At 47.3% G+C, this 11,734-nt stretch overlaps 1 protein-coding gene across 1 annotated transcript in view; it reads left to right on the top strand.

Moving 5' to 3' along the window:
- The first annotated feature begins 5,681 nt into the window (after positions 1-5,681).
- BPI (bactericidal permeability increasing protein) overlaps positions 5,682-11,734 on the top strand; it is a 29,905-nt gene continuing 23,852 nt past the window's right edge. Inside the window, exons 1-3 of the mRNA XM_055437226.2 lie at positions 5,682-5,878; positions 9,039-9,153; positions 10,417-10,545. Of these exons, the coding sequence (XP_055293201.1) occupies positions 5,752-5,878; positions 9,039-9,153; positions 10,417-10,545 (371 nt within the window). The 5' untranslated portion in view covers positions 5,682-5,751. The remainder of the gene's footprint in view (positions 5,879-9,038; positions 9,154-10,416; positions 10,546-11,734) is intronic.

Genomic DNA, 11,734 nt, shown 5'->3' with positions numbered 1-11,734 from the left:
ATGGGATCTTAGTTTCCTAACCAGGTATCAAACCCCTGTCCCCTGCATTGGAAGGTGGATTCTGAACCACTAGACCACCAGGGAAGTCCTATGATTGCCTTTTAGATACTACCCACCCTGAGGCCTGATCTCCATGAGGCCCTATTCTTCTCCTCCCCTCCGCCCCCCAGGACCCTGCACAAACCCCTTCCTGTTCCTGCACCCCCAATCCAGGGTCAGAAAATAACTGACAACATACATGGGAAGCCAGACACCCAGAGGAAGTGAAACCAGGAGGGAAAGGGCTGGAGGATCAGGGGCAGAGGGGGAGGGAGAAGTTTCCGGGACTTCCACTAACCACGAGGATGGCCTCATCATAACACTGGGTGGGGCCTGAAGAAGAGCTGCCCCCGAGGATGGAGTGTGGGGACAAATGAGGAGACAGGTGCAGCAAGGTTAAGTGACAAAGTCAAGCTCACAAAGCAAGTAAGTGGCGAACTGGGATCTGCGCCCATGTCCATAAGGTTTCAGCCTACACCCCTAACTGCTGTGCTGTGCTGGGAGGGGCCGTTTCTCCCCACAGTGCCTGGCTGAGTGGCAACTCACAGAGGCCACGTGAGCACTAGACCTCTCCCTCTGCACATGTCCAGCCCAGACCCAAAGACCTGACGACCTAGTGCTCAGTGCATTCAACCCTAGTGTGTTTTCCTGGCGGCTCCAGGACTCTCCAACCAGTTGGCCATGATGGTTAAATTATGACTATTTCTTGAGCACTTTCTCCATGCCAATCGATTCACGCCTATTATTTAATCCCCAGAACAACCCCCATGTTGGGCATTATTTCCCCATATTTAAATGAGGAACCCAAATTTCAGAAAGGTCAAAGAAGTTGACCAGAGCAAATAACTTGGCTGGAACCATAAACTCAGGGCTCCAAGACAAATGCACTTTCTTTTGGAAAAAATCAACATCCTAAGGAGCATGGATTAGAAAAGAACCAGCCCATGAATCATCCACTCTTGACCCATCCCACCTCTAAATTTCTGCTGAGGTAGTGTATTTTCCTATGTTGTTGAGTTGGGACAACAGGAGAGCGTTTGAATGGATGACAGAACTATTCTATATTCCTATGGTGATCCTAGTTATACATAGCTGTACGTGTATTAACGATTCATAGAGCTAAAAGAAACTATATGAAGTAAATATGGCATAATGTTAAGATTTTACAAATTTGGGTAGTCTGTTCTTATCTTTATATTTGAAAGATTTTACAATAATAACAAAAAAGCCAAAACAGAGGAAGAAGAAAAAGAAGAGGAGGGGGAGACACTAGAAAAAGCCTGTTTAGATGCAATGGCTGGAGCTGCTGCAATAATCTTGCAACTCTCAATGAAAAATTAACCAGTCAATCTAAGAAAGAAATGAAAATTTTTACTTGAGCCAAATTGAGGATTATAACCCAGGAATATGAGAAATTAATCTGTGAATTTAGTTCCCCCTTCTCCATTCTTTGGCCACTGAATAAAGCTTGTATTTTTTGAATCTCAAACAAAAACAGGAACAGCATCTCAGAAACCTCGGAGAGCTGTTCTACCATTAGAAGTCAAAACACAGTTACATAAGTTTTTTGAGACAGAGGACTGTAGATTAGATGACAAATCACTGACATTTTACACAATCCAGATATTCAAGTAAAAGATGATGATATGATCCCCTTACAAGATCAAGAAAGAATGTTACTTTTAAGGAGTTGTCTTTTGATGCTGGGAGAATGTTTCTCTATAGGGCTGAGCTGGTATTTCTGCCAACAGGGAAGATTTGGTCGATGCCTAACGCAGATACACAATGCACAGTAGAAGGGAGAGAGGAAGCCAAAGGACAGAAATAAATTTTTTATGTTTAGATTTTTGTCTTGCCATAAAATATGAATTTTATTTCACACAACCATGAAAGAAGCCAGCGTAAGGGTACATCTGAGATTTAGGGTGACAGAGCAGACCAGTGTGGAGAGACGGAAAATGCCTGTTAATTAATGAATTTTTTTAATTCGCATTTTTGTTGCGAATTTGGTGGGGATTTTTTTCCTGGCCAAACAGCATGTGGGATCATAAAGGTGCCCCAACTGGGGATCAGATCCACAGCTCCTACAGTGAAAGTGCAGAGTCTTAACCACTGGATGGCCAGGGAAGTCTTGTTAGCTGTTGAATTAATCAGATCCTCAAACCTGCTCTCTCTCTGGACTTCATCTCTGAGACATGAGTGGACTGTTGAAGCCAATGTGAGCTGGGGATTTCTGTTGCTTGGGCTGAAGATACTGTCACTCACACCAAGAAAAGAGTCAGGTCTGAAGCAGTGGGGCCCCTCCATGGCCAGGGGCAGAACCGAAAAGAAGGTCAGAGGTTTGCTGATGGACTCATCTGGATTTGACTGAGCACAAGCATCAGAAGCCAGTGGGGCTGGCTTATTCAGAATCTTGCCAGTTGGTTTTAAGATTCTTACGTCGTGGTAATTTCAGTTATCATTCTGTGAGTTTCCTCGTAATACCCCTTTCCTGTCTGATATCCTCACAGAGGCAATATCTGACTGGACCCAGGGGACTCAGGAATTTGGGGCAGTTAGAGCTGCAGATATTCGAAACTGTGTAAGATAACTTTCCAAAACACTAATTTTCTGACAAGTCATCCATCTATGTGTTCTAGCATGTGTCTTCCTTGTATGGATACAGACATGGGAGTCTGGGGGCCCAGGAAGGCAGAGCTGGGGTGAAGACCCAGGGTGACAAGTTCTCTTAGAAACTACGCCAAGAAGAGAGGAGAATATTTCTCTCCATGAAAGGCACTGTGACCTTGACAGGGACATAATTGCCTTGTGATTCAGTTTCCCTATCTTCAAAATGGAAGATAATTGTTCCTCTCTCACAGGTTATTTGGGGCTTCCCTGGTGGCTCATATGGCAAAGAATCCTCCTGCAATGCAAGAGACTCGGGTTTGATCCCTGGGTTGGGAAGATTCCCTGGAGAAGGGAATGGCAGCCCACGCCAGTGTTCTTGGCTGAGAAATCCCATGGACAGAAGAGCCTGGCGGGCTACTTTACTATATCCATGGGACACAATTGAGTGACTAACAATTTCTTCACTTTTCACTGGTTATTTAAAGGCTTGAAGACAATATATATAAAGTGTCATAGTAGATGCTCTGTCCACAGCCACTGTTTTCATTCTACAGCAAGCCAGAAGGATTCTTATTGTGGTGGGTGGCGGCAGGAAGGGAGATCCTTTCAGAAACAGTGGAAAGAGAAGAAAGAAAAAAACTCAGAAAGTCTCATGTCCTCCAGGCTCAATGGGCTTCATTAGACTTTCATCAAATCAGAGTCGGGGAGACAGGGCGCCAGGGGGCTGATGAGGACCCAGCAGGAGAGAAGCTGGCCTCCCTCTCTGCAGCCCCGCCCCTCCTCTCATCACCATGGAGACAGTGCCTGCTGCCCAGTGGGGTTCCCGCCCACACTGGGCCCAGGCTGCTGCAAAGGGAGGGGCAGGGACCCAGCAGACAGAATTCTGTCTGGAAAGTTGGAGGGAGGGTGGGGAATGTGTGTGCTGATGCCACCCCGCCACCCCGCCCCAGCTCCCAAGACGCTGAAGAATTCAGGTTGGTGTGGGATGCGTCTGCGTTTGAATCCCAGCTCTGCTAGTGGCCGAGCTGCATGACTGTGGAAAGAACACTTCACCTCTCGAAGCCTCAAGCTTCACATCTGTCAAGGAAAGGGGAAAAAGTATAAGAACAAAAGCCTGGTGAAGAAAACTGTAGGGTAAGGAAGCAATGAAATACAGAGAACCGCACACACTGTTTATGAAAAAAGGGAACTTGACAAAACCGGTGTTGATTACACATTTCTGTGTTGAAAGACACACTCACTCTACACTTACCAAAAGTGGGGAGTGAGGACAGAAATACTCTAAAATACACTTCTGCTTGTCCTCTCTGGAACTGGGGATTGCACGTAATTTTTATTTATATTTTTTTGGTTCTTTCTCAAATTTTGGCCCATGAACATGGATTGCTTTGAAAGTCAGAGTGACAGTAATAGCTACCATTTGTGAGCATATTATGCATGGGGTATTGTGTTAAGTGCTTTACATGATTTAAAGCCTTTTATGTCTTCACAGTAACCCAAGGTTGGGGGTGTACTCTGGTTATCCTTACTTTACGGAGGAAATTGAGATTCAGAAAGGTTAAGGGGCTTGCCCAAGGTGAAGCCACCACACAGTGGCAAAGCTGAGTTTTAAAACCAGTTAAAATACCAGACTCAAAATTCAAGCATTTAATTATTACCACTATTGCCTCTTAGGACAAGAAAATGCTTCAGGCTCTGTTTCCTTAAAGGTTTTACTGTGGAAAACACCAAGGAAATCAAAAGTAGAAAAAAAATACAATTCTCAGTTACAAAATGAGTAAGTTCTGGGGATCTAATCTACAGTTAAGAATACTATACACTTGGAATTTGCTAAGAGAGTAAATCTTCATTCTCATAACACACACCAAATGATACCCACGTGAAGAGAGAGATGAGTTAATGAGTTTGGTTGTGGCAATCACTTCACAATGTATACGTATATTGAATTATCACACTGTACACTTTAAATGTACATTTGACCCTTAAACAACGCAGGGGCTAGGGGTGCTGATTCCCACATCCCAAACAGTCAAAAATTCGAGTCTAACTTAGAGTCAGACCTCCATATACGCAATTCCATCATATCCGAGGCGCCACATCTATGGATTCAACCAACCACAGGTGGTGTAGGACAGCAGTACATATTTATTGAAGGAAATCCATATACAGATGCACCTGCACAGTTCAAACCTGTGTTGTTCAAGGAGCAGTTGTATACAATTTTGCCAATTATACCTCAATAGAGCATAAAAAAAGAAGACAAAAAATATGATCAACTCTGATATCCCTACCACCCAGCTTCCAGGAAGTCCTTTGATGGAGGGATTTGGGTGGAGGGTTCAGGGAGCGGGGAAAGGGAGGGGAATGACGCTCAGAGCCAGAAGTCTTGACTTACACATACCACACACACCGCACACACACACTGCATATACATACACACACCACACCACACACAACCACGCACCACACATACATATACACACACCACACACAAACTCACCACATGCATACACACATCACACACACACACCACACATGCATACACACATCACACATACACACAACATACCACACCACACACACCCCAAACGTACATATACACACACCACACACAAACACACCACACATGCATACACACATCACACCACACACAATCACGCACCACACATACATATACACACACCACACACAAACTCACCACACATATATACACACACACCACACATGCATACACACATCACACACACAATACACCACATCACATACATACACAAACAACAAACACAACCACACACACAACACACATGCATACGCACTGCACACCACACGGACATACACACACACCACACACAAATACACCACACACACACACACACACACACAGGGCTCCCAGGCTCCACTTCTGGCTGTTCTGGGGCTGTGGCCCCAACCACATGGTTGGGAACCACAGGCAGGCAGCCGTCCACCCCCTCTTCCGCCCCTGCTCATGTTCCTTCCTTCTTTCTCCGTTCTCCTAACTTGCATTTCCACAGCTGCCTCCTTTATAGGTCCCTGGTTCCCCTCCAAGACCTCAAGGTTTTGGCAGCTCTGCAGGACGAAGACATGGCCAGGGGCCCTGACAGTGTGCAGAGGTGGGCGACCCTGGTGGCGCTGGCGGCCCTGGGCACGGCTGTGACGACTACCAACCCTGGCATCGTGGCCAGGGTCACCCAGAAGGGCCTGGACTACGGTAACTGGCTGCCTTCCTTTCCTTCTCTCCCATCACTCTCTGAGCACCTGCTACGCGCAGCCCTTTAAATCCAGGGTATGGCCTGCTCACTGCTCCCAAAGGCAGCCCTCTCACCCTGTCTTACAGAGCAAGAAGCCGGGCCAGGGTGAGTTACCCAAGGTCACAGAGCTGGGAAGCCACAGCCGGGGGGGATGGAACCCTAGTCTGGAGGACTCTGAGTCCAGTGCTCAGGCCCCTCATGGCCCCCCTCCCTCTACCCAAAACTGGATTCGGGCTTGGGCCCTTCACTTCCTTCCTAGCTGATTCTCAGCCCTGATACTCATCTGGCAGCCCCTGGCTCAGTCTTCAGCGTGGGCAGAGCTCAGGCTCCGTGAGGAGCGGTGGTGCTTGGCAGCCACACTCTGCACAGTAGCCAGCCGGATGCCACAGAGAGGATCCCTCCAGGCCACTCCCTCAGGCCCAGACACAGCGGAGAATGTTATGAAGCAGCCTCCCGACCTGCTCAGATCAGTGCCAGGCACTATGCTAAAAGCACAAAATGTTACTAGTGACCTTTACAGATGAGCAGGCAGACTGGAAGGAGGGAGGGGGAAAGGGGTGGCCTGGATCTGAGCTCTGGTCTGTGTAGAAGTATCGGCGTGGGGCTGCTCAATGCTGCCTCTCGGTGGCAGAGAGATGACCTGCAGAACAGTGGGGGACAGCCAGTGCCAGAGAAATCAGACCGAGGAGAAGGCAGGCTCTCAGGGGCGGTGGACCCCTGGGGAATCAGGACAGGACCGAAGTGAAGTGAAAGTCGCTCAGTTGTGTCCGACTCTTTACAACCCCATGGACTATACAGTCCATGGAATTCTCTAGGCCAGAATACTGGAGTGGGTAGCCTTTCCCTTCTCCAGAGGCTCTTCCCAACCCAGGGATGGAACCCAGGACTCCTGTATTACAGGTGGATTCTTTAGCAGCTGAGCCACAAGGGAAGCCCAGGAATACTGGAGTGGGTAGCCTATCTCTTCTCCAGGGGATCCTCCTGACCCAGGAATCGAACCAGGGTCTCCTGGATTGCAGGTGGATTCTTTACCAATTGGGCGCTCAGGGAAGCCCCGGACAGGACCAAGAAGACCTGGTATTCCATCCCTGAATTCCAACCCCAGCCCAGGCAGGACACCTGTGAATCCCAGGGTTGCAGACGGAAGGCTCCCCATGAGCTAGGAGAAAGGATTATGCCCCTGTTCTGTACCCAGACCTGGGGTGCCTCTGGTCGCTTCCTGGGAACAGAGACTTGGGCTCCAGCCTCATTCCCTCCTTCCATTCACACGCCATGCAGCCATCAGTGAGTGTCCTGAAGTGCAGCATATCGGTTCAGGACCCTCACTACTGACACTATTCAGTGGCTCCCGAGTGCCTTCAGAAGGTGTCCTGCGCTTGGCATTAGAGACCCTTCAAGACCCGGCCCCTGCGGATCCACAGATGGTGGCCATCTCACATTTTCATTTCTCCCTGGGCAGTGCCAGTCTGTGCTTGGTTTACTTTTGGACCCCCAGAAGGCCTGTCCCAGCAGGGCACGGGCTCTGGGAACAGAAGGCCTGAATTCAGATGCTGCCTCCCTCACCTGTCAGCTGTGTGGTCACCTTTCTGAGTCAGTTTTCTCGTCTGTGAACTGGGAGGTGTAACGACCCACTAGGCTTCTTCTCTGGTGGCTCAGTTAGTAAAGACTTCCTGCAATGTGGGAGACCTGGGTTCCAAACCAATTCCTTTCAACCAGACCTGCTACCCAGGATTGTTCAGATTCGTGTATGTTCAGTTACACGTATGTAACTTAATACATGTATGGAGCCCAGAACTGTGCCAGGAGCAGAGTAAGAACCTGATAAATGTTGTTGTTGTTACTATTATTCCTGCTATTGTTATTATTACTATGCTTAACTGGCTCTTAGAAAAACGCAAGTCCTGGGATCCATCATTTTACTGCTTACTCTTCTCATTTAACATGTTTGCCATCTAACTGGTTCTCTGACACTGTTAACCACATAATAACGGATGGCAGAATTCCTGACCCTGGGGACATTCATTCCTTTTAGTCATCCATCAGGTATTAAGTTCCAGTCCCTGTGGTAAATGTGGCGGATGTCTGTGACATCGGTCCCTGGCCTTGGGCGGCTTACATCTAGTAGGGGAGAGAGATATTAATCGGAAAATCACATGAATAGTTGCATAATTACAAAAGGTAATATGAGCTCCAAAAAAGGTACCCACAGCATCATGAGAAGGATAACAAGCAGGATCGCACTCTTCTGATGAACCAGAGAAAGTTCCTAGAAGAAATGATGACTAGAAGCTGACCAGGTGAAGATGAAAGGAAAAGGTTTTCTAGGCAGTGGGAAAGGTGCATGCAAAGATCCTGTGGCGAGAGAGTCCAAAATCCAGAGAGACGCAGTTTCTGTGAGGGCAGAGCACAGAGCAGATGTTCAATAAACACTCATAGGATGCATGACTGTGTGTTTGGAGTGGGTGATATTTCAAACTAAGTGTTGGCAAACAATAGCCTGTAGGCCAAATCTGGGTCACCATGTTTTTGTATGGCCCAGGGTTGCTAAGCATGGCTTTTACATTTTTAAATGGCTGGAAAAAATTCAAAAGGAGAATCCTATCTCAGGCCGTGTGAAAATGATGCATGTGCTGTGTATGCTAAGTCACTTCAGTCTTCAGTGTCCGACTCTTTGCGACCCCATGGACTTCAGCAAGCCAGGCTCCTCTGTCCATGGGCTTCTCCAGGCAAGAATACTGGGGTGGGTAGCCATGCCCTCCTCCAGAGGATCTTTCCGACCCAGGGATCGAACCCATGTCTCTTATGTCTCTTGCATTGGCAGGCGGGTTCTTTACCACTAGTGACACTGATGTGAAATTCAAATTTCAATTTCTATCAGTAAAGTTTTATTGTAACAAAGCCATACCTATTCATTGACTTACTGTCTATGGCTGCTTTTGTACAATAACATCCAAGCCGAGTGGTTGTGACGGAGACAGTAAGATCTAAAAAGCAGAAAATATTATCGGGATGTTGACAACAGCTCTTAACTGAGCCCTGCTATAGACCTTTCCAACCCCACCGTCTCTGCTATGAACCAGCCACATGCCTCTGACCTCTGCCTCCTCTCTCTCCTCTCAGCCTGCCAGCAGGGAGTGCTTACTCTGCAGAAGGAGTTGGAGAAGATCACAGTCCCCACTTTCTCAGGAAGCTTTAAGATAAAATACCTCGGGAAAGGGCAATACAGCTTCTTCAGGTAAGCCCTGTCCAGCTCAGTCCTCCATGTTCAGGACTGTCATGTGTTGGGACCACCAAGACCCAGACTCATAGAGCCACAAATTCCTAAACTCAGAGAGGTTAGAGGATCCCAAAGCTAATGTTTACATCATTCCAAGGGGATACAATCCCCAAGCTGCGTGTGGAAGAAACCACCCAAACTGTCTTTCAGGCACTCACTGTGACTCCCGAGGGGATGTCATGAATCCCCAATCTCTGTGCCAAGACCTTATGTTAACTGGGATTCGGGGCGGAGGTGAGGTTTCTATGACAGAAAACCTAATCAGAAATGACCTTAACCAGAATGTAGGGGCTCAGAGGACTGAGATGTCCCTGGAATCATCTGGCTTCAGGTTCAGCTTGAGGAAGGCTCAAATATCACTGAACCCTGTTTTTCTCTTGCCATCTCTCAGCATCTCTTCCCTCTGGAAAGGCTAATTCTCGGGTAGGATGTCCCTATAAAGAGGCCGTCAGCATCTTTTCCACTCCCAACCCTGTAGGAGGAAGGCACTGTCTTCTTACCACTCAAGCAAAACTCCTAAGATTCACTCTGATTGGTCCATTTTAGGTCCATACACACTGCTGGACCAATCACTGTGGCCAGGGAATAGAAAACACGAATGAGCTTGTACTGAAGTCTCAAGCTCCACCCCCTGAAGATGACCTGTGAAGTCAACTTTCTTGGGAGCAGCATGGGCTAAATGTGGGGAAGAGTTCCTCCAAAGTAAAAATGGCAGTTCTGTTAACAAGAGAGGGATGTGGGTGCTGGGGAGAAAACCCATAAATGTCCTCTGAAGAATTTTACACACTCACTTAGCAGATATTTTTGAGCACCGACTATGTGTCTGATTCAGCAGGCTTTGCTATTGTACAATAGGGAAAAAAAGACAAATTCCACCCCTTACAGAACATGTAGTCAATGGAATGACATCTGTTATCTTCACTGATCATCACACACCCTGCAAGAGAGAGGTTATTGTGCCTGTTTTACAAATGAGGAAACTGAGACTCAGGATGATTAAGCGATGTGGCCAGGATCACACAAAAGTAAATCGAAGAGCAGGATTCAAATGCAGATTTGTCTGACTTCAGAGTTCCCAAGGCTGCTCTCATCATAATTTTTGGGCTCTCTTAAAATGGATGGGGTAAAAGACCAGGCTGGAGGGGAATGAGTCTGCACTGACCATTGACTGAGTCCTTGTGGGGACCCCGAGGAGACTAACTGATCGTTTCTTCCTTGCAGCATGGTTATTGGAGGATTCAGTCTTCCCAATTCCCAGATAAGACCGTTGCCGGGTGAGGGGCTTGATCTCTCTATCAGAGATGCCAGTATCAAGATCAGAGGAAAATGGAAGGCACGAAAGAACTTCATGTGCGTTTCCAAGCTTGTTGTTTGTTGAGTGTGTGGGTAAGCTCTTGGTGATACTTAGAAGAGAAGAGAGCCAAGATCTCAAATATGCCCAATTTTTGCCTGGCCGAATACCATCTGCCCCCTCAGAGCTACTGGGAAAATTTTTCACAAAAGAAGTTTTAACATGCTGCTGCTGCTGCTAAGTCGCTTCAGTCGTGCGACCCCATAGACGGCAGCCCACCAGGCTCCCCCATCCCTGGGATTCTCCAGGCAAGAGTACTGGAGTGGGGTGCCATTGCCTTCTCCAAAGTTTTAACTTAACTCTTGGTTAATAGCTGAGCATGTTCCCACATCTCAATGCAGGACACCAGTAAGGCTGAGTTGGTACATATGGCTTAGGATGGAAGGCTAAGTGGGACCTTTACTTCACCCCTTTATCAGTTGGCAATTGCTGTGTTACAAACCATCCCAAACTCAGTGACCTAAAGCAAGTCATATATCTCCACTTATGTATCTGTGTTGGCTGGGGTTCCCTGCCACAGGTTGGCCTCAGCTAGGGGTGGCCCTGTTCAACATGTATCTCCTCCTCCTCCCTGGACCAATGAATGGGCTACACAGAGCATATTCTTAGTGGCAGCAGAGGTGCAAAAAGGGTAACCAGAAGCATATTAAGTCCTAGACTCTGAACTGGTCCATAGTCACTTCTACTCATATACCATTGGTCAAAACAAGACACGTGGCCAAGTCCAAAGTCAAGAACATGGAAATATACATGTATCCTCCCAAGATAGGCAGTGGGGAGGGTATGGATGCAGGGAGGGTGAAATTGGGGCAAATCATTCAAACTACAACTGTGAATCTAAATATTGGGCTCTCACTGCGGCGACTGTGCAGCAGTGACCATGGCTCAGACTGACCTGCTGTTTTAGCATTCTCCTTTGTGGGGAATCCAGGGAGTAAACAGACACTTTGATGAGGATAGAGGCGTAGGTCTGCCCTTCGTTATAAGGACTGCTGATCTGTCATTCCCCACAATAAGCATTGCTTAATTTTTCTTTTTTTTAGCTTTTTATTGTATATTAACAATGCTGTTATAGTTTCAGGTGGACAGCAAAGGGACTCAGCCATACATATACATGTATCCATTCTCCCCCAAACGTCCCTCCCATTCCAGGCTGCCACATAACATTGAGCAGGGTTCCCTGTGTTA

The sequence above is a fragment of the Moschus berezovskii genome, chromosome 15, assembly GCF_049115385.1.
Source record: "Moschus berezovskii isolate FMDL1 chromosome 15, NW_MosBer_1.0, whole genome shotgun sequence".
Taxonomy (NCBI): domain Eukaryota; kingdom Metazoa; phylum Chordata; class Mammalia; order Artiodactyla; family Moschidae; genus Moschus; species Moschus berezovskii.
The sequence above is the reverse complement of the archived record's forward strand: the minus strand, read 5'-3'. Positions and strand labels throughout refer to the sequence as shown.